This window comes from Anticarsia gemmatalis, chromosome 6 (genome assembly GCF_050436995.1).
Source record: "Anticarsia gemmatalis isolate Benzon Research Colony breed Stoneville strain chromosome 6, ilAntGemm2 primary, whole genome shotgun sequence".
NCBI lineage: Eukaryota > Metazoa > Arthropoda > Insecta > Lepidoptera > Erebidae > Anticarsia > Anticarsia gemmatalis.
In genome coordinates, this window is record NC_134750.1 from 3,032,001 (window position 1) to 3,055,790 (window position 23,790).

At 31.5% G+C, this 23,790-nt stretch overlaps 2 protein-coding genes across 3 annotated transcripts; both read left to right on the top strand.

The window, feature by feature from the left end:
* The first annotated feature begins 3,575 nt into the window (after positions 1–3,575).
* On the top strand, positions 3,576–18,516 carry LOC142973490 (uncharacterized). Of its 2 annotated transcripts, XM_076115226.1 has the most exons (7): positions 3,576–3,796; positions 6,464–6,547; positions 14,358–14,643; positions 15,913–16,055; positions 16,242–16,358; positions 16,615–16,715; positions 17,203–18,516. In XM_076115226.1, exons 1-7 carry the CDS (start codon positions 3,758–3,760, stop codon positions 17,408–17,410), a joined length of 978 nt encoding a protein of 325 aa, XP_075971341.1. In that variant the 5' UTR covers positions 3,576–3,757; the 3' UTR covers positions 17,411–18,516. The 2 variants fall into 2 exon arrangements, with proteins under 2 accessions (XP_075971341.1, XP_075971342.1); XM_076115227.1 differs by lacking the exon at positions 6,464–6,547 and having other exon boundaries at positions 3,584–3,796.
* A 1,183-nt stretch (positions 18,517–19,699) lies between these two features.
* Positions 19,700–22,344, top strand: LOC142973491 (protein CutA homolog). The gene is made up of 3 exons (XM_076115228.1): positions 19,700–19,911; positions 20,111–20,268; positions 21,557–22,344. Exons 1-3 carry the CDS (start codon positions 19,797–19,799, stop codon positions 21,719–21,721), a joined length of 438 nt encoding a protein of 145 aa, XP_075971343.1. The 5' UTR covers positions 19,700–19,796; the 3' UTR covers positions 21,722–22,344.
* The last annotated feature ends 1,446 nt before the right edge of the window (positions 22,345–23,790 follow it).

Sequence of the window (23,790 nt, forward strand, 5' to 3'; positions counted from 1 at the left end):
TAGAACCGTGGCTTGGAAAACTTTCACCAAGTGAGAGGCATAATGATTTTATAAATACAATGATTAATACATCTTTGCTAAGTAGGATACGTTTGACGTCACTGCATGCATGTTTTCAACATACTATCAACGTACATGTAGTATTGTACATCTTAGACCTACTTTGAGCGTAATTTTTGCTTATAATCTTAATGACTAATCTCTAAGATGTTCATACGACTAACAAACCATTTTATTATGCCGAGAAAAGTCTAATGCCTAATTATTATTATTGAAAAGTCTATTGCCTAATTTAGATTCTCTAATTTAGGCAATAGACTTTTCAATAAAGAATAATTAAATATTGGATTACGGAAAAAATTACCTAATACATAACATCTTCCCTAAAATGGCCAACAGATTAGAACTAATATCAAGCTTTTTTACGTCGTATGTACACAATTATTTTTGGAGTACTATCTCGATTATTCTTGAAGTATAATTCGTATTGTTCAACTTTTACAACCTGACAATATCGACAAATTTGCTTGTATACAAGAATAAGATACTTGGACGGCTATTATACTTTTTATCAATATACTACGTAAGCTACACGACTGATCATGTTGGATGGCGTGTCTTTAAGAATGACTTAATTAATGAAAAAAATCCACATAAGGCGAACAAAAAGTTCAATTCCGAGAATTTAGTGTACTGACTTTGAAAATAATAAGACGAATGTACACAATAGAATAAACCACTAAATAACTTTGGCATGAAGCAAACGGAACTCAATGGAAATATGATTAACAAAACTTTAAATGAGTGTATTCATAGGAATAACATAACTTTAAGACAGACATAATGTTTAAGTCTTCTTTGACTAGTTTAAAAAGATTACTCAATTCATTGACGACATAGCCTTCGCCCAGTGATGTAGCTGTTACATATTTTTCTACACAAATGCTTAAACAAAACTTAAATTGTTATAACATATCTATTGCTTCCTTTCTGCGATAAATTGTAGTGACTCCATTAGTAAGATCTGACTCAAAGCAGCAATGTACTAGGTTCAGATAATAAGACATTGTTTTAATTTGTAGTTCAAAGTGAAGTAATCTGATAATTCCTTATTCAATCCGTAATCATCTTTAATTACGCATTGTCGTGTCAATTGACTTGTGAAATGTATTATTATAAATTATGACTGTAATTATTGTAGGTAGGTATCGATAACATCCTGATGGCTATTGGCCCATTAAGACCATTGGCAGGTCTAACCACTTACGGATAACATAATCTAAGACGTAGATAAAGTGAAATATCTTTATATTATCCGTCTCCTTAGTATGTATAAATTCTAAGCCTACTCACAATCTGGCTTCTCGCAGCTCTAGAAGGATATTTTTGTAGTAAAGTTCGTCGAAAAGTCAAGTCCCTGAGCAGACTCAATAGCAAATCAAAATGCGAGGACTTCAGCAATAATAATACTAGATGATGAATGCTTTCTGATTGATTTCAGAATCGTTGCAACATAATATGAGCGAAGTATATGACCTTGCGAAGTATTTTCCTCTTCCAAGTTAGAGTTTTATCACGTATTGGCCGACGAGATAATTCACAATACTAAACCGTCAAAGACGCTACTTACTTTTCCGACGCGTCATAATACTCTATTATTATTGTAGTTAATAAGAAACCGCTACATTTTAGCCTACATTACTATAATACCTAAGTTTTAACCGATGACGTTGGTGACGTCTTTACATCATTATCAATGGCTCGTGGTAACATCTGACGTACGCTAGCCAACCAATTAGCACGCGTATATGAAACTGATTAACGCCTGTAAAGTCATTCATGAGTCTGTTATTTCTTGTGAACTATTTTCTTAATACTTTCTTCATTCTATAATAAGAAATTGTCTAGTTTTAGTCTAGGCTGAGCATTGTCTGGATTTTTTGAATTCATAGTGAAATAGTTAAAAGGTTTCTTCTTAAAGTATAGAAATACTTTTTTTACTTACTGTCCATAATGTAATTCTTCCCATTTCAATATTATTTCACTATTATACAACTTCTGAAAACACTTATCTAATTACGGAAAATTAATTAAATAGGTTTGTAGAGGGTTAACCTAGAAGTAAATTAGACTGCATAACGTTAATGAAAGTAATAACCGCTACTAATTATCGTACATTTTATACCTACATATGTTCCTAAATGAGTACGGTAGCTGATAAACTCTTATCAGCTACCGTACCTAATATAGCTTAGTTACATGAACCAGGATTTAAGGAAAACATCCTCTGTAGTGCGGTGCCATATATGTTATATTAAACATGTTAATATCGATATATTATATTTTGCTACAACGACAAATACAATATCCAAACTATACTAAACAAGCCGTCAGGTTGCTAATTTCTAATTGCTCATTATCCTCATATAATTAGATCGTTGGCGATAATTTCTTACAAAATCTATTTCAAATGTTGGTTATTCATGGCAGATACACAAACGTATAATTGTTTCTTGTGCGTGTAATTTTAGACCATGTAATAACCGGCTTTTCCAAACTTAAAGGAACTAATGAATGAGTAAGTTGAAAAAGACAAACGAATCGAATATAATGACAAGCATACATCTGTTGCATACAATAAAAATAAATTTCATCTGAATATATAATTATAATACTCGTGTTACCAATTATAATATAATATTATGTTTATCATTAAATTAATATAGGTATAACAACTGCAAACAAATGGAAATAAAAATAATACATTCAATTAGCCGAAATGTATAAATAAAACCGGTATTAAGCGACTGACAGCTAATTTTGTGAGACTAACACAGTGTGGACTAGCAGCTTATACTGGGTAATTAAGAAGGATAAGTAAAACTCTGGCAAAAACTACAAATTGGCGTTAGTCCAAGTCACATATAACACATAACTAAATACCAAAATTTAGCCAAGATTCTTAAAAATCCAAGTTACTATAAGCACCTTAATACTAAGTACAATAACATACTTTTGCTATGCGTCACGCTTGCAATGACTGCACCAACGAAAAACTGATATTTACAATAACTTATTTGAGCAATAAATTCTAGAATAGTAATTTGAGAAAATAACTAGTTAAGCAACTCTTAAGCAGCCATAACCAGTCACTTAAAATGTCACATTTTAAAAGAAAAGAAAACTACGTCAAATGACTATGTTTAATCACCTTAAAATGTTCCTTGACTTGGTAAGAATAGCATACAGAATTATTGAGAAAAATATTTATGATAATATGATGAGATACTGTGCGTTATGTATTTCTCATAGAAATATATAAATACCATCATCGCATGAATTAATCTCAAACTTCGAACTTGGAAAGTGAATAGGTCATTCAATTTACAAAATTGAAACAGTAGGTCGTCGAGTTCAAATGGCCAGTATTAGAAGAACTCCCCCGTCTCCCTCTGTCGACGATATTGTAAGTGTGAAGAGGATTCCTCGTGTCACCGCATAGGTCTTATAATAACGGTCCTTTACACACAAGACAGAGAAGGCTTGAAGTGCCTTGCGCTCGGGTCAGTTGACATCTGTCCGCGAAAACAGGTGAACGTGTCGGTATCGATATCGGTGCTTCGCTTAAGTCGCATGCCTACGTCACATCAACTCATAAATAGTGTCGCGGTTCGATATGTAATTATTGAGTATTCAGTACCCATAGTGGTCGGATTAGTAAATAATAGTTTTTGAGTGCCACACAAGTGCATTTACTATGGCTTGGACTCTGAATTTACTCGTACTCATAGTTGCTGTAAGTAAAATCCATTTACCTAAGTAAGAGTAAAACCATATTCAATCAATTTCCTAATTTTTATTATTCAAACTGGTTAAGCGAGTAAGTCACATCACCATAATATTCGTAACATCATGTAGCTCATTGCCAAAAATGTAAACTATGTTTTGGTTTTGACGTGATCATTTTTTTTAAATAAGATATAAATGTCAATTTGATTTAACCATAATTTTAACATTTACAACTAGATGTAAAATAATTAGTCATTGTATGAAAGGTAATTTATTAAACATTAAGAAAAAATGAACAAAATATAATATTTATAAAATAATTATGGAAAAAATCCACATTAAACAAAATATGGCACTTCTTACCAGTACTCAGCCCCATTTCTCCACTTAAATATATTTTTATAGACATCTCCAGAAAATAAAGCACATTTGCAATAATACTATGCAGTACAATTTATACATCCATTCATTATCAATACCCGACGCAAAAAGAGGAGTTATAAAGTTTGACATGTCTGTCTGTGTGTCTGTCTATCTGTGGCATCATAACTCCCGAAAGGATGCAGTGATTTCAATTTAGTTATTTTTTAATTAAAGGTGACTTATGTGCGTGTGTTTTTAGACATGTTTAATGAAAATCGGTCAAATCATAAGAATGAGTGTAACACGTTAACCTGCCATGCTATCGAATCGTAATTGTGCATATTAGTCAATAAGATTATACAAATTTGATTAATGATTATTTTATTGGTCTTTACTATTTTCGACACTAATTATATGGCTATAAAGCCTGTAAAGGCTGAGTACGGGTTGGGGGCTGACTATAGGGTGATTTACTCTATCTTCTTATTCATAGTAAACTTATTTGAAAAGGTATTTATTTTGAAATGGTGTTGTGTTCATCGACATGTTATGAAAGTAAAAGTGGACTCGCTTTTACTTCCCACCTGACGGCCATTGACGGTCACCGTTATCGAGTGCAATCTGAATTAATTACTTTTTAATTAGATCTCTTTTTCTTTTATTGTTTGCGTGATTTCACATGGTAACACCGGCAAGTTGTAAAAAAAGGCGTGTAGGTACATAAAGGTTACAAAAAAACTTAAAGTAGTTTTATAAACATCGTCGAAACAAGACGTGATATCATGTTAGGTTAATAAAAAGGGTTTTATTGACACGTAATAAAAATTATGCATAGTAATATAACGTCGTACATTGACAATTAATCATAGTGTGTCTCACAGGTTTTTATGAAAGCTAAGGTTTTGAATTACTGAATATTTTTGGGCACATCTAATTAAATCAAAATAACTATCGATTTCTAGACAGTTCCTGACTGTCTGATCTGACTCGTTTTAATAACAAAGAAAGCAATAAGTTAAATCATAACATTCATACTTGTGTAATTTGTGTATTGAATGTTATAAATTGTGTACCTACCTATGATAAATACTTATATTACTTACTTATATAATATACTGGATCACCTGCAATACCACATACACAACTTTTAACACATATTATTATGTATGTGAAAATTTTAAGGAAATGTGTATAAACTAACAGTAGCAGCAGTTTCTGCCTGCTTTTAACCGTACGGTTAAATAGCCAGGATAAAAAGTATAACAATTCTTACATTAAGTACTGTCTGCTTAAAAGTGTAAAAAACATCCATACATTCTGTATATCGAAACAAACTTTCGCATCTATATTATTAAAACTAACAACATTGAATTTGACCTGTATTGACCTAGTCGGTTCGGTAAACTAGTCTTGTGTATTAATTATCAATAAGACGAATATTAACTTGTAATAATAGGCAAAAATTAACGTCATTACTACTATCCGATTCACATCTATTAGATACATTTTGACAATTATTTTTAAAGTAATCGTGAATATAATAGACGGTATTAGGATAGCTACGTCGTTCATCTTTAACATCATCAACAACACAGTTTTAAAAGACATAATTATTCGAGTAAAGTATTATTTCTTTTAGGTACTCCTTGTCGTAACTAAAACTATTTATACTATAGTTGCGATTGACATACAGAGATCCTTAATTGTGAGAATCCTATGATTAGCAAACAGCAGCACGCTTGCCATACAACTGGAATCATTCTCGTAAACCAAGTGTAATTTAAAAGGAATTCGAAATATGTAGCTTTATATTCAAAACTCTATGCAAATACATATAGTCTTTTATGTTGATTTCTTGCGATGTGATAAAATCAATGCATTCTAGATGGGTTTATCACGTTTGTACAAAATAACGCGTATGGTTTAATGCGCATGAGTGGCTTTCGTCACGGTCGCTCTTGTGTCACTCTAATACAGACCACAGATTACCATTTATAACATAATATACATTTGCATAAACATTCAACTTCATATTCGCCATAAAAAATAAAATAACTTCGCTAAAGCTTATTTCATCATTTAGATGAAATTAAATTAAAATTATGGGCACTATTGACGTTTCTTGGCCTTAGTGTTAATCTCTTTTTTAAATTGTCACATCCAAAAGATAGTTTATTCAAACGTTTTGGTTTCGGTATGGTTTTGGGCTTGTTTTATTTAGTCTCTAACACTTGATATTTGTTTTTACAAACGGTGGAGGGTAAATCATTATTAATTAAATAATTAATAATGATAAAACCTTTGTCCACAGTTCCATTTAAGCCTTTCCCAAAACCCCCCTCTGCTTCCTATTTGGGGATGGGACAGGCGTTATGACGAGAGCAGAGGTTGGCAGGTAAATATAGAGCATTGACAAATTTTAATGAGCCTTACATTTAGTCGGATGTGGAATTATTGAAATCCATAAAGGAACAATCCTAATTTCACTCCCTTTTTTGGTATACCTAATATGGTTTTATGAATAACTTTTACAATAAATTAGGATCAAACATCCTTATGATTTGACGTCAGTTTTTGTTAATGAGAAATCATAAATATCCATTATTTGTACATGACGTATAAAAAACTTGTTTTGTTACATAATTGAGTATCATTTAAGCAGTATTACGTCTATTAATATGTTCAAAATACGACCTCACACTGTTAGGGTATTCCCAAGTTAAATCTTATTGTTGTTTGCCTACTATTAATAGATTTTTCATAATATTCTTACTTTTTTTTAAATGAAGATTATTTTTGCTTCGAATAATAATGTTATATTTGCGAACTATGTATATAATTTCTTAATGACAGGAAAGAAGTAGTCTCCTTTATACAAAATTCCAGAATTATTATGTTTAGTCTGCATTCAAGTCGACAAACCTAAGAAGTGTCCAATTGGTTGCTAAAACGTTTGTTATAAAATCGTGTCTTATAAAGTATCATCAACAAAAACAATAAACCATAAAGTGGTTAATCCCGCTTTTTTACTATGTTAGTTTACAATAAAGTACTATCGTGAGAAAACCAAGTGAATTGAACATAAACGTTATTACACGGTAACAACCACGTTATTATTGATCAAAATACTTTAACTCGATAAAGAATTACATTTTTGAAGGTATTATTGTAAACAATATTAACTATACCTACAGTTACGTAAAAGTGTAACATAAATTATTTTTTAAACCTATTATAATAGAAATCTATGATAAATATAACTATCGTGTCTCTTACGATTAGTACAAGTTAAGAATTTATTTAGCGCCGCTACAGAAAAAGTCAGGTAGTACATAAGAACTGGTAATTAATATTGCTCTATATAAAAAAAATGTGAAATAGTCTCTTAAGTAACTCTTTTACTCTCTATTTTAAATTTCATTAACAACCCTCGAGTGTCCATAATCATTATTAAGCCAACATTTTCCTTTTAACAATGACTAATGAATAAAGGTTTATTTGAGGATATTGGAACCTTTTCGAAACGTAATTCATCAAAACAGTTTAGAGTAAAATCACAGAATTAATATAGAATCATGAATCATACGTACGACAGTGCAATTACCTATGCATGTTATGTATTTATGGCATACGATAATAGATACCTGAACGCCTCTATAGCGAAGTTTTTATAAACATTCACTATGAAAATACGCAAGGTCGCTGTTTGATATGGATACAGTTTTATATAGTTTAAAATCATACATTTACTACGGATAAACTGCAAAAATTTCCCGCCTATTATTACATGGAACTACAATTGTTAAAAGCGATATACAGGCGATTACCAGGAGTCATATTATATTTGTATGCTCTATAAAATAGTTTTTCGGTAGGCCCGAAGTTTTCTAGAGATCAACCTCCGTTCTTACAAATCTCTACTTCAATGTACGGATTGCCGATAAGAACATTCAATGTGTTGGGTAAACTTGGGTATTACCTATTTAAGTAGTTCAATGTTAATTTGTTCGCGAAAAGGCCAAATAACAAAAACAAGGATAGTGTACTAAATTAATAATATATTACGAAAATATAGGTCGAAATGCTAAAAGAAGCAGTTTCATTTATAGTTAAAAAAGCAATTTGCAAGACTTTTATATTATTATGCCTACAAGTTAATTCAAAATTAGCAATAGAAATAGAATAATAACTATAACTAAATAACAATAAATATAATGAATGAAGATGAATAAAATAAGGTGGAGTTTCGATTGTTTATACTCAATTTTATTACTCTATTTATTGCATAGTTACTGTTCATAATGGTAAAATTACAAATAAATTAAATGTATCTAACTAACACTATAACATAAAATGATACTTATTGTCATAAGGTAAATATTTAAAAAAAGATAATAATATATATTTATTATAAAACTGGAATCAAATAATTTCGTTATCAATTTGTTAGATACGTAAATGCAGGTTTAAATTAACTACAGAATGAAAAAATACAGTATCATTTTTCCTGTAAAATCTTATTATATTTATAATTTTAGTATCACGTGTATTTTAATTAGCAGTTATTTGTATTCTAAATAAAATATTATATATTGATGTATGTACATAATTTATTTATTTAATCAAAATTTCAATAGTTTCCATCGAAGGCTATATTTTCACACCGACATACAAAATGAAAACGCAAAGGCAAATATTCGTCAATTGTCACAATTATTTAAAGCCGTTATACACACAAATGACTAGACATGGCGAATATTTTGAAAGAACTCAGCTTCAAATTGAGACAGGTGTTTCGTTTCTAGACAGCATTTGTTCATCTAATTTATAAAATTCTCGCGTCACCGTTTTCGTTACCGTACTCCTCCGGAACGGATTGACCGATTCTCATAAAATTTTGTGAGCATATTGAGTAGGACTGAGAATCGGCCAACATCTATTTTTCATGACCCTAAGTGATACTTTTTTTTAATAACAACGTTTGCCAGGTCATCTAGTTTTATGTATAATAGAATACGGGAATTAACGCGAACACGCATTTTACCGTATTTTTTAATTCCCGTATTCTATTATACATTAAACATGCAACGCGAGAGTTTAAAAGTTATCATCTAGTTTTGTATATTATCTTGGTTCCTTTACTAATTTAGTTATTAAATAACGTTTTTTGCATCTATCTGATAACCATGTCTAAGAGCGGATTCAGAATGTATTATTTAAGAGACATGACAAGATAGACATTGTATGACAATTTAACTCGTCGTAACAGCCTGTCTGTAGCTAGTAGCTACATCTCTGTCTAGAAAGAGATGTAGACTAAACTCTAGGTAATATTATTATGTTATTAGCACGGGACATTAATTAGGCAAATCGGTACATGTGATTTGTAAAAAACAAACAGTAAAGCAAACAATCGTCAGGTTATTGTACAACGATGTATTGACCTTTAAGCGATTTGTTTACTATTGCGGAGACTGGAGGCCATACGCTTGTATTTAATGAACTGAATCTCATGGTATCGCAAATTGTAATTATAATCCTTATAATTAGTGCAAATTAAAACTGATAACGGCGCGTGTCGATAGTAGTAGAAGTACCTACTTTACTCTAAGACGATAATGATTACAAACTATTTTTGAAATCCAAATTATACTGTCAAAAAGTTGCCTTAGAAATAGTTTCCTATTATATTCTATGTAAAGATGTGCAGCCTATAAAACACAATAGACAGGTTAAAAGAATAAATCGCGTTAGTAACACTTTACTGGAAAGGAAAAAAAATGTAAATAATGAATCTCGGCTGGTATTAAGTGCTCGCTCGGTTTTAAATAACTGAAAACAATTTAATAATTTGATTTTATATTATGCAAATGTTTGTTAAGTGTATTAAGCAACTTAAGGTGTGCTGATATGTTTTCTATATATTTTCCTTATAAATAACCAGCAACGTAATCAATCAATGCAGTAATGTTTGCAAGTTAAATTTACCGATCGGTAAATTATATTATCAAGGCTAACCATTCCCTAGTAAGAACAAAAAAGCGTGCATCATTTAATTAAGTTATTTTTTTAACATCCATAATTTGTTTTGATTAGAATTTTATTTCAATACTACTCCCGATATTGAGACTATCATTCTGAATTTGTCTTAAATGATTTTTATTTTTTTTGCGTAAATTAATTCTAATCTTAACGTAGCATTTTTGCCTCTGTACATATACCTACATATATACATTAAATAACAATTTGTTAACTTATAACATCTCATGATTTATAACTAAACTTGTAATAAAACCTTTTCTCTACACAAAAAAGCTCGATATTTGGGTACCTCACGAGCCCACTGAAAGAAACTTAATGAACCGTGTACTCATTTGTGATTCTTGAAGCCAAAGAGATTTTATTGCAAGGTCATACATACTATAATGCGAAAAGACTTGTTTCCCAACCTAATATAAACGATTTCTCATAAAGCGCAATCCAACAGAAATAAACCATAACTTAGCCATTCTTAAACCTGATTTGCCCGTTTCATTGAAAAGGGTGTCGTAGTGACGTTATAAGAATTTGACATAACAAGACGAAAAAAAATAGTTACAGCGTCTCAAAGGCGCCGGACGATATAATATGACCCGGAAAATATTATTTCTCCGGGTCGGTATGCAACTAGCTGCCATCCTGTTTTTAACGACTATGACCCAAAATTTCAGTAATCACTTTCGTAATATAATACTCGAGTCGTTATATAATTAGTCATTATAGTTTTAAATTAAATGATTTGGTTGGTTTTACCAGTAATAAGTGACTAATATGAAATAATAATAGATACTTACTTGTAGAAATTATTTATTTCAAAATAACATAGTTATCCGGTTGCGAATATCACAAGGTTAGCTTTATTCGCCTTCGAGAACATAACAGAAAACTTAGACACGCAATGATTCCTAACAATGTCTTGCTTTGCGGTTAAATAGTTCCTATGTCATTCACTTACAAATTAAATATGTATTGTAATCTTACTCTTTGTTTTCTCAGAGTGAACACATAAATGTATGCTAATGCCATTGAAACTTTAGATCGCGACCATATTTTATAAGGTCACCGCACTAACCCCTGTTTTCTGAGGTACATTTAGCGATAGTTTATGTATTGAATAGCGTTATTTTTCTATGAGTTCACTTTTGATTAACTACCGCTAAATGTACCTCAGAAACCGGGCATAAATGAGTTCTGTTGTTGTTCAAACTCAAGCCCTTTTTAAGCGCATCTCTCTTCTGATTAGCAGTTTAAAGGCGTTTCCACAGCCTTGTTTCTCCTTTTACCATAGCTTTATACTAAGCTTTTTCTATTCTTAGAAGTTATTTAATGAATGACGAGCTTGTTTAATTAGTCACTATGCATATTTATATTCTAGCGGGCTCAAAGGCAGTGATTTGTAAAACAACGTTTGCCAATTACGGCGGAATTTCTCAATCAATGAGTAAGCAGTATTTTAATGTAAATATAATGGCGACTGCTTACGCTTTATATAAATTAATCAGGGTATTGGAGAAGAACTCACATTAAGTAAAAATTTTTTAAATTATCGCTTTTGAAAAAATACTCAAATTAAAAGAAATATAAAAAAAATAACCATAGAGTCTAATACAATGATCCTATATTGCATTCATTGTACACAATTCATACGTGATTTTTTGTTGATTGCTAAGTGTTTTTTCTAAGAATTTTCATATTACCGACAGACTTTACAATGAAAAAATATAATCATGTTTTTTACAAGTCTAAGGTTTATTTGACGTCATAACAGTACAATGAACTCGCTAAGTTTGTCAAACGTTTTGTATATTTTCAAATCAAAAAGTATAAAAAGCATCATCACGGCTATTCGACAATACAAACCTTAAAAAGCAAAACCTTGATGAATCTCAAATACTGAATGGTTTTTGTCTAATTCATTCATATTTTTTATTGTTAGATTGATCTATGTTAAATCTATTTTATCAATGAACTGCGTCACTGAGCGGAAATCGATTTGAAAACATTATTGTGGAAAGTAATTCAACGCACGATCTCGTCTTATCAATGATTATTGAGTATCTGTTGCTGAAGAAATAGCACACCGTTTCAAAAGTGGCAGAAATACTCGCTGAAATTGTTTGAAGTATACACATTACCGAGTTTGCCTAGACGCCAACTCCAGTATATTTATAAAAGATTACTTAATATCAATCAATATTTAACCATAAATCTTCGGAAAAATACAATATATCCTGCCACTGTATTTTGCATCCTTTTCTTACAGTGTACACTATAAATTTACTATTTCATTTGAACTACTTCAGGGCACTAGCTTAAATTAACTAATTAAAAACTCGTACCCCCTAATGAACGACATAACCGTATCATCGATAACGCAGTAAAAACAATAATTACATTTAAATACACAGGTTTATACTGTGACAGTTGTATGAGCAAGGTCATTCTCTGATAGATTAATCAATAGGCTAGTTTTGCCGACTAGTTGGCGTTCATTGATAGTTTTTTTTACTTTACAAAAGTACAATCACGCAATGGGTTTCTAATTGAGCTAAAAAGTTACTTACTACAGTAGCCTGTGCGGTTACGACTTAATATGTTGTGGTTTATACCCATTTACAACTGCTACGTCTTATATTTAGTAACTGCATGCATATTATTATTGATTTATTACATAATAGAGCTGTAATTATAGAGTCTGTTTTATTCCTTCTACTCCAAACGCTTAGGTAGTGTTAACATATATAATAACAAGTCATGGCTTGAGGAGTCATCCAGTTGTAATAGTTACAGTAATCTTGCGCTATTAATAAAGAAAAATATTATTTTACAACACGTCTCCAATGTATAAGACCGGAACAGTTACCGTTTAGCGAAGAAAATTGACGCAATTATTACGAAGCAAGGAAACGTAATACATAATATTGCCTGTGCAAACATTGTCAGAAGTTCGATATTATTCAATGAAAATTCTCTACAACTGAATAAATCTTGTAAAATTAAAATATTTATTTATTAAAAATACCTTTCGAACTTTTATTATCAAAACTTAAATCAAGTCTTAAGTCACGCTTATTAATATCAGTTATTAATATAACGAGACTTTAACAACAAATCAATTTATTGTATCTTAAGCATCAATACTTGACCAAAAATGTCAATATTTCTTCTAAATGAGCAAAAAGCTGAAGATTCTTTAGATTCTGCTTAAATGTTAGTGGATATTTTTTTATCTAACACTTGCCTAAAAGTGTTGGCTACGCTTCGTAACTCATTATTACATATTACAAACGAAGATAAATCAATAATTGCAAGGATGATGTTTTTCTTATAAAATAATTTACATTTCAATACAAAGATACTAGTATGATATAAGCATATGATAATCTTCATCATGTTTACCGGCACGCACTGCAACAACTAAATCACATTTACATAAATTTGCATACTTTCGACATTTCCTACCGTTTTCAAGTAAAGTTTTGCTTGTATTAATATAGCCTTGAGCTGAGCCTTGTTTGGCTGCAGTTTACTCTATAAATATTACAAAATACGAGTAGGTACCGCAGATAATTTGACTTTGCCTGTAAGTAGTTCTAAGAACTGTACACGCCTACTCATTGTTAAGACTAACGAATGATAATTAATTAAAATCTGATTGACTAGCCTTCACTAAAATTGGTAACAGGTTATTTATTTACATGTTGTTGGTTCCAAATACTTTAACATTACAGTAATATTTTATCATAGAAAAATTATCGATGACCGTGACCAATCCTTAATTAACTAACTTATTCTTCGTGATATTATTAGGTGTTTCCAAATTAAGTGGATGTTATATCACGATGAACCAATAACACAAATATTACATTGTGATGTTGATTTTTACCTTTCGTTCACATACGTTTATGTAAAGCGGTATATTTTGTAACAATTATTTTTATCTGTCGGTGGAATCCATAAATACTAACCACAGTCGTTAACATTGAAGGTCAACCATACATTGACGTGATCAAATGAACCAACAGCTACACATTTATAACATAATTGTTGACATAACAATCACAAGCATTCTCCGATTTTAAATAATCTTAAGTCCTAAATTACCTTTAGGCGAAAATAGGTGTGTTGATGTTTTTATCTTATGCTCTTATTTCACACAATTTCAGGTTGCAGCAACAGCGTACAAGTATCCTAGTCCGCAACAACCACGTTATCCTCGCTTCCCTTCAGACAGTGAAGATACTCCAGACCGCGTGGAACAAGACACTATAACATCAGAACATGTACATGGAAGACACGAATCAAGAATGAGCGAAAGGTCGATCGTCAATCCGCCAAGGACTCACCAAGATGGAGTTCGAGTGTTCAATCCTATGATTGAAGAACCTTCACTTAGGCGAGCGGACGCTGGATCATCGAAGGTCTTCATCAATTTATCGCAAGAAAAAAAAGGTGCGTCTCACGTCAATCGATAAAGTATGTTGCCTATTTATAGCTTATTGTTGTAAAGCAATTAGTAATAACGTAGTTTGTATTTCAAGTAATATGTGTTACCACTTACCGATAACATTCCTGGGGTTCTAGCAATGCTTCATATTATGATTCCAATAAAAATAAGTAGTAAATAGAATAAGACAGCTGCTGTCTTCTCCTATAACCTTTAAGAAAACATCAAGTCAATCTAGTTGCACCGGCAAGGCCGGCCATTTACATCGCTAGTAATATACAGATTATTTTAGCGTTTACGTCATTGATAAACGTACTTACGTTTCCTCCTTTTACACTCTTGTAGCCAGACAGTTTATAGATTGGTGTGGCAATAATACATCCATATTCTTAAATTTTTGTAGTACCTTGACAAGTTTTCCTTGACAACGGAAAAACATGTAACTGCCAAAGTGTCAATTATGCAACAAAATATCACAGATTGTTTTAAACTCTCTTTACAGTGTTTAATTTTTATATATTTAAGCCTCTCCTCGATTGATTCGTTTAACGGGAAAATACAACTGATTGGTAATGGGTATGACGAATGAAAAATAATATTATCGCGAACACGTATATTATTGTTGATAACAGCCAGGAAAGAAACCAACCTACCAGCAAAAAGCACCAAAATAAATCCTTAAAGGATTTATTTTGGTAATAGCTGACCTGCGCCACTTCGCTTGCGTCCAATAAGAGAGAATGGGTGAAATTTATCTCTGTTTTTATAACATTTATTACTGGTACCCTGCTCCTTTTGGTCGTAGCGTAATGATATATAGCCCATGTCCTTTCTCGGGTATCAAAATATCTCCATACCAAATTTCATGCAAATTGGTTCAGTAGTTTAGGCGTGATTGAGTAGCAGACAGACAGACAGAGTTACTTTCTCATTTATAATATTAGTATGGATAGTATGGATTAACCAAACATTGCGACAATCAGATTCATACAGAAAAAACGACGCAATTATTATTTTAATATGAAAATTTAAGTGTAGCCTGTATATTAAAATATATGTTTCTTTAGATTTTTTTTATTATTCCTTTACTACAAATTAACTGTCACTAAATACCCACATATTTGTGCCTATTTTTTTATATTGTATCTACGAGTATATCTACTTAGAAACCGTGTAGGAACTAAAACTACGTTTTTCGTGTATTCAATATCAAAGAATTATGGTACCTAAACATTTACTCATAAATCTAATTTAAATATTTGCTATATTTTCAGATGACGTTAATCGAATCGTGTTCCCTGGGCCGACAATTAGAGCAGGTTTTGTACCGGAAATCCCTGAAAAATGTAAAGAATCTACCTTCTGTGAAGATATTCCCGACTACCCCCAAGCAGAAATAGATAGACTGATTATTGAGGTAATGTTTTTTAATTAAAATATGTATGTAAATACATTATTTTAAATCAAATTAAGTACTAACTTTATAAAGTAACCGATTTTTATCATGGCATTGTCATTAAGTGGGTAAATTTGTACAACATGGCAAAAAAATACCCTATGTCTAGTTTCTTGTTCCTTTGCTTAAAAGGCATTTGTTCTACAGGAAGGAATACGGCCGATGTTGGACTCTACGGACGAAAAGTCAGGCACGCCAGATATTGCGCAGAGAGTGGGTGGCCCTTTTGAGAGAAATATTGAACTGTGCAAATTCACTTCTACCGTAAGTGTCCCTACCTATTTATTTTGTAAGGAATTAAGGCTTTTCATGTGCAAAAACTGGAATGTATGTGGTAGTTAAGGCTTAAATCTTAACTTCCACGATGTACACCTTCATAAGTAAGACTGGTAGAAATAATTTTGTTTGGTGATTTCGAATAATTATACCTACCTTTATTACTCACTCTTTTTGTCGAAATTTACCATTACGGCTTTTTTTACGATCGCAGTTTTAGTTCAAACAACGCCTAATTTTTCAGGTGGTGTATCCTCAGGCTGTCAAAGGAATTGACGGCAAATGGTATACATTGGTGAACAGCAAGAAAAAGCCAGTTCAAGGATTTAGAGTTGAAGTTTGCGAGTAAGTGATAATATATTATTCTGCACAGAATCGTTTCACACTGTAAAATACTTTATGATTGTAAAATAGCAACGCATGTTCTACTCAGTGAGGCCGCTGAGTCTGCTGAGTCGCTATCTGATTCTTACGGCTCGCGATATTTCAATAGTTTAAGATCACTTCTGTAAAAAAAGCCTTCGTTCAACCCCGGGGTCTACAAATGCCTTTCCATTCTACTACTCATCTATATCTCTCTTCATGAAAGTCAAAAGTCATGAAAGCGTAACAGATAGAATAACTATCGCAATGATAATTCGACTTCAGATTGAAAGTAGGTAAAGTGCAATTACAAAAGCTTGTGAGGATAGATTATCAACGGATGTTCATGAAATATAGTTGCAATTCAAGAAATCTTTTCTCGTGGACTAAGAAGACAGTTTACTAAAAGTAATACTCGGTAAACGTCTGTGATATTGTTTTTAAAAACCCTTTATTTATTTTATTGCAGTGAAAATAGTCCGGCATGTTCACCACTGGTGATCATCCAATCAAACTATAGGGGCAGTTGCGAGCAAAAATACATGTTCAGAACGGTAACCGTTGTTGAACAACTATCAGACGGTACCCTCCGTCAAGAAACCAAACGGGCTAGATTGCCCAGTTGTTGTTCCTGTATGCTCTCATCTTTCACGGACGCAAAGAAAAGAAGAAAGTAAACATAAACAATTGACATTCAGACGTAAATCAGGTTTGAACATACATAATTGTTACATTTTTGTAATCATCACAAAATTATCATACTTAGTACTTCAAAGGTCTTCAGAGACGAGTGTCAAAAAACATTGTGTCAGTTAGATATTCAATGCAGTTCTAAGGAAAATATTCTTGAAGAATCCTAGACGTAGGTAAGGTACTTTTGTAAGTACATTTTCATTGACATAAATGTACCTACCTAAGTCGAGGATTCTCCCACGTTTGCGCAGGCCCTAATAATTTTCAATATTAGGTAAGTGACCGCATTTAAGTTCTACTGCTGTACCTAGTCGATGATCTATATCTATGTATTTAGGGGTACCTAATTTTTAATTCATTTGAGAGGCTAACATAGAATAACTGTCATACCTAAATTAAAAAAGGGTTTCAAAATGACCGGGAATATAATTTAAAAATGTAACCACATGAATTACACAGAGTTTGAACTCTAGTAAACATGATAATAAAAATCATAACTTAGGTAGGTACAGTCAGCTCCGAAAGTCGCTAGACACACACAAACTTTTTGAAATTGTGCTTAAGCTACCTGAATTTGTTCAGATAGGTATTTATTATAATTTTGTTTAAAGGTTTTCAAAATATGAAGTTATTAAGCGACTAGTAGCTGACTGTACACAAAATTATTTGTGCAACCTACATACCACTAATGTAGGTAAAATCCTTTTTTTGTTACATAAGTGGATACAACTATTAATAATGTTATAATTCCATACGCAAATAATTAATTTCCTCATTAATACATTTATGTACTTAATAAAATATCAATAATGTTTTGACAAGAAGAGCCATGAGCTCACACTACTTCTATAATTTTATATAAATGAACTAATATGTTCAGCCAACATGTTATTTAGTACCTAAATAATTGAATACTCTAATAATTATGTTCATTTATTTATTCTAGCAGTTCTAAGCATAAACTGCTAGACTAGGTAAAAATATAGTTAGGTACCTTCCTACTCATTTGAAATTACAGTTGGATTCCTTCTACTGTTTAAAAAATAAAAAATGTACAAAAATGTTCAAGAATAAATCATTGTGTTATTTATTTTGCTGTATTCATTTTCAAACATGAAATTTCCCTACTTACCTTTACATCCGCATATTCGCAAACATAGCGCAGGCCAGCTTTCGACTTATTTAATAAAACGCCAGCCATTCATTTGTCAGCAATCGCACCATCAGCTTACTTTGATTCTGAAAACTAGGAGCAAAAATAAATTGATGATTACCTAATATTGTAATTATTACAGACAGTCATAAAACAAACTAAGTTGATAATTACGTACTCTAGAGGAATTGAAGTTACTTTTTATCAATGCTAAGTTAATTAACTAAATAAAACAAATATTTTCACGAGAAAGAAAATTTCATGACACATTCTATATTTATTTTTATAAAGAAAATTTAAAATTTGTTTTTAAAATATATAAATTGAATGCTACAAAAACTGCCAGTATTATTTAGCCAGCTTTTAAATATGCAAGACTTAACTAACCTTATACAATAACTTAACCATACATTTTGATAGATGTGTGTAATTAAAAAGTAAATAAGTTTTTTTGTATCTAATATTTCTTTTTAGCATATCTTTTTCATTATTCTAGTATTTTATACTCAAAACAGAAAAAAGAGCTTAACTTTTGAACGAATTTTAGTATGTCATCGATCTGACACTACCACGGTTCCCAACTAAGGGGTTTTCCCCCAGATTTAGGGGGTAAATGAGTGAGTTGGGATTTTTTTAGGGGTTTTATATGTCTAGGGATATTTTTAGGGGCTTTCTGAATATATAGTATTCTGAATATAATAGAACTATTTAATCCCATAATAGTCATTAAAATATATTTTTTTACACATCGAATGACTTCGGACTGAATGTCATCTAGTGTATAGAATATATAGTGTAAAATGAAAGTAGCCTCCATTATTCCTTATTTCCTGAGCTACCTGCCAATAAAAGTCCCGTCAAAATCAGTCAGCCATTTCAGAAAGTAGCCGGAACAAACAAGACTTTTAAAAAAAAATATTTTGGTGTATGTACCTGTATGTGTGTATATTCATATTATTATTCATGTAGTAAAATGTGATTATTTCAATATTACAAACAGACACTCCAATTTTACTAAAATGTATAGATTTATATATTAATTTTATTTTTAGGGGTTTTTTCAGCTAATTGAGGCAATTCTAGGGGTAACTTAGGTTTAGGGGTAAATATTTCTGAGAGTTGGTAACACTGGACACTACTAACAGATAATAAAAATAAAAAGTGAAACGTCAATCCTTGAAATAAATACTTTCAAAGATTCGTTGCATGCATGTAAAATGCTAATACCTGTAAATAGAAAATCTCTTTTAACATTTTATTTTACACTCGTTAGACCGTGTTTCATCCTTGCTCAGAACAACATGTCTACCGGAAACTGTGGCAGTGAAGCCGGTAAGATTTATTTAGTATCAACACATATCTATCTATCACATATATTTGCACCTAGAAAAAAGTATAAACAAAAGTTAAACAATGGCTTTGTTTCTTGAAATTTACATTACGTCAACAAGTTTTAAGTAACGTAAAAGCTTTGGGTTGAACTAAGCCGATTTCATACATCCCAAAACTCTTTGTATTGTCAATTTTCCAGATAAATATTCTATAGCGTATGTGACAGTCCCCAACATGGATGTTGGTAAAACGCTGGGCCGGGGTTTAGTTCAGAACAAATTAGCCGCTTGTGTGAATATAATACCACAAGTAACTTCAATCTATGAATGGAAAGGTGAATTGAATGAGGATAGTGAGGTAAATATATAATGAAAACTTAATTTTGAATCCAGTCATGGCATAAGTCTTGCACTATTAAAGAGGCTGTTGTTATTATACAGAAATAATTGTTGTCATTATAGTACGGCCGCTGAGTTATTACTGATTTGACACATGACAAATTGACAATACTAGTGAAGTGTCTGAACCAGTAACCCTAATATCATTTTGGAACAGTTTGTTTTTAAATATTCTAGTATAGAGTGTAATTAAATGAAATCAAAACCAATCATAGTTTAAGACACAAGTTCTTCAATAGGTGGAGTGTCCTTGATGAATAAAAATAAATATCCATATTCCTTATTCTTATATTCCATCAATATTCCTTGAAATAAAAATCATACCTATTCCAATGAATTCGGACCAAATACTATTAAGCACAATACTATGAAAACTAGACACACGAATCCGCACGATGTAACTTTGTACAAGTGCTCCAAAGAACAAAAAATAAATGTTTTCATATTATTTACAAACTATTTTAAGTTTTGAAACAGTGTTTATTGGAAAATTACTTAATTCTGATATTTTGACATAAAGTTTTATATTAAAGAGGTATTCTAAATCATTCCGCAAATGTGTTGCTCGTGCAAGGTTATATCGATTAATTTAAAGAATAATCTACCAGATCGGTAATAACTCAGCAGCTGTACCTTAATAATAAGAATAGCTGTAGTTACAACTAGTTGCTGTAATTTTAACTATTGTAGAGCGCCTTACATGCAAAGTTCATATCTTATGTAGATATACAACATTCAGAATTTAGAACATGTCTGTAGACTTATGCCTTTGATGGTGGCCTATTTGTTACAACTAATAACTTAAATAGTTTACTTAATTTGACTTCCATTATCTTGCTACAGAATTACTAAATTGTTGTGTCTTGAGATATAATTAAATATAATCAGCCTGTTAGCACTTACAATAAACATACTAACTGCATATTTTACTAAACCTTAAATTCTTGAATGCTCTTAAAAAATATTTCTTTGTCTACCTGGGAAGTCAAGAATTATGATAAATAAGCATAAGCATTTCATATAATATTTAAGTGAGTACATAATCCTGTTCCATTGTGGACTTTTACATTTTCAATCTGTGATTTATTTTGTAATATGAATTTGATATATTATTTTTTATGACAACTGATATTTGCAAGAAAAATCAACTAATAAACAAGAAATTATCTAGCTAAAGAAAAACAGTTTTCTGGTGCAGTAGTGCAATAAATCACTATTTCTAATTTTCCTTATTTCTCATTTTTCAGCTGCTCCTGATGATTAAAACAAGAACCAGTGTAGTGGACAAATTAACAGAATATGTTCGCAGCAACCACCCGTATGAGGTCTGTGAAGTGATCTCCGTACCCATTAAGAATGGTAACCCGCCATACTTGAAATGGATTGGAGAACAAGTCCAGGACAAATGTTGAATATAATAATATAACCAGCAGCTTTTGCTACCTAGTCAACAGTTACAAAAAAATGTCCTTCTGACCAATATTCAGCCAATGTAGCTAGTTTTATTGGAGCCAGCCTTTATTTATAGTGTTCAAGTGTTCCCTCACTCCTGTAGCCTAGCGGATAACCGTCACGATCAGTTCAGAAGAGACGGCTTTACAAGAGGGCCTCCCAGAGGCACTTCGACAGCCATGTGGGTGTTGATAGAGTAGCATGTATTGCTGTATATACCATATTTTAAATAAAGATATCAATTGGTCAAAGTCTGTATTTAACACTTAATCAAGTTTTTGCTTGTCTAAAGTACTTTTTTAATTTGTGAAAATGATGTCTATATTCAAGTACATTCTACCCAGGAATTGTCTTTTTGATGTCACCGAAAGTAGTATAACATTACTGCATTTATAATTTTAAGTTCTAAGTTAAAATATTTAATAGATATAGTTTGGTATTGAAAATGTATGAAAAGTCTGCTCAAAAAAATCATTTTAATATTTTAAGTTTTCATGTCAAGATAAAGCATTAGCCAAAATGTTATTTAAGTTTTAAGTATGATCTGATTTGTAAATGTTTGCAATAAAGTTAAAATGATTTAAGGAAAGTATTATTATTTAATTATTTTTATAAAAGTATAACCTGTCTCATAGCATTTCATAATACTTTGAAAGAAGATTGGCAAGCTACCCACTATAGAATATAGTTCATGCGAAAAATAATAGATGTCGCTAGTAGTAGTAAATCAATTTACTAAGTTACTACGTTAATTCCAAGCACAGAGTATACCTATTGTTCTTGAAATATTGACAGCTTGGACGCTAGATGGAAGACGAAGCAACTCTTTGCCCTTATTTTTAATGTAATCATGGGATCAAAATATTAATAAGGTATTATTTAGCTCACAACACCGATAAAAATATATGATCAAGTCAGGTGCGTCTTAGTTGCAGGATAATATTTATTAAAATGAAAAATATTGAATTCTAAATCTATAATCTCGGTATTAATGATTAGGGCTTATAATCACGTAGAATGATAGGTACTCACATTTATAAGCTGACCACGAAGAAGCTAGGTTCAGTGTTCAGATGGTTGGTCATCAAATCATCATCAAACTGTTAATTCATAGTCAGAACTTAAGAATTTAATATACTCCTCACATAATCGATTATATTGTATCAACCACACTGTAAATCATTTGGCGATTGAAAAGTATGGCCGTAAGTTTCTCGCCAACTCTTCTAAATAATCTCCATCCCCTTTCCGAGCTAGTGGTAGATTCAGTAATTGTACCTAACGACTTTTATCCTACGAACGACTATTAACCTAAATGAATAAATGATTTAATTTTTATTTAAATACACTTATTGCATTGCAAAACTAATCATTGAACGATTTTCTAATTGTCTATGTCCGTAGCGAGGTAGTAACGATGATCACCATGACGCTACCACTGTATCGTATCGGGTATCGTGGGTTTGTTACTCAAATACTCTATAACATATATGCACAAATAGATGTATCTGATCGGGTTGTACTTAGACATCATTATAGTACTTACATCTTTTGATTTGATTATAGATTTTTACAAGCAAAGTAACAAACACTTCCTTTCTTTTTTACTGACTACTTATAATAATAATAGTAGTTAGATAGATGTCTTCCAAGTAGATATGTTACAGTAGGTAGGTCCCAGAGGTACCTAGATTATCACACTCTTAACTCATGTAGTACTTACTAAATTCTCCGTCAAATCCTATTATGTTAGAAATAATTATGCCTAAGTACATCTAATATCGGTAACCATATCGATTTGGTATCGATTCTATTACACTAACAGGATAGTGGCCAACCTATGAACCACGGTTTATGTTGACTATTTTAATCCCTCTTGGCATCGTACATTCCCGTTCACCTGTCTTAAAGCCAAGAAGCCGACGTCAATAAATGGCCGCCACGAGCTTTTCGTGCTGGATAGCGCATGGCGGGGTGCAATGAATTAACGTTAAGGCACCGTGTGATCCCGCTGTGGCAAATAGCTTAC

Bases quoted from the DNA above. Each gene is read 5' to 3' on its own strand.
- LOC142973490 (XM_076115226.1), top strand. From the start codon at position 3,758: ATGGCTTGGACTCTGAATTTACTCGTACTCATAGTTGCT. The intron at 6,548-14,357 runs GTAAATATAGAG...ACACAATTTCAG, and splicing joins ACGAGAGCAGAGGTTGGCAG to GTTGCAGCAACAGCGTACAA. The intron at 16,056-16,241 runs GTAATGTTTTTT...TTTGTTCTACAG, and splicing joins TAGATAGACTGATTATTGAG to GAAGGAATACGGCCGATGTT.
- LOC142973491 (XM_076115228.1), top strand. From the start codon at position 19,797: ATGCTAATACCTGTAAATAGAAAATCTCTTTTAACATTTTATTTTACA. The intron at 19,912-20,110 runs GTAAGATTTATT...TCAATTTTCCAG, and splicing joins AAACTGTGGCAGTGAAGCCG to ATAAATATTCTATAGCGTAT. The intron at 20,269-21,556 runs GTAAATATATAA...CTCATTTTTCAG, and splicing joins AATTGAATGAGGATAGTGAG to CTGCTCCTGATGATTAAAAC.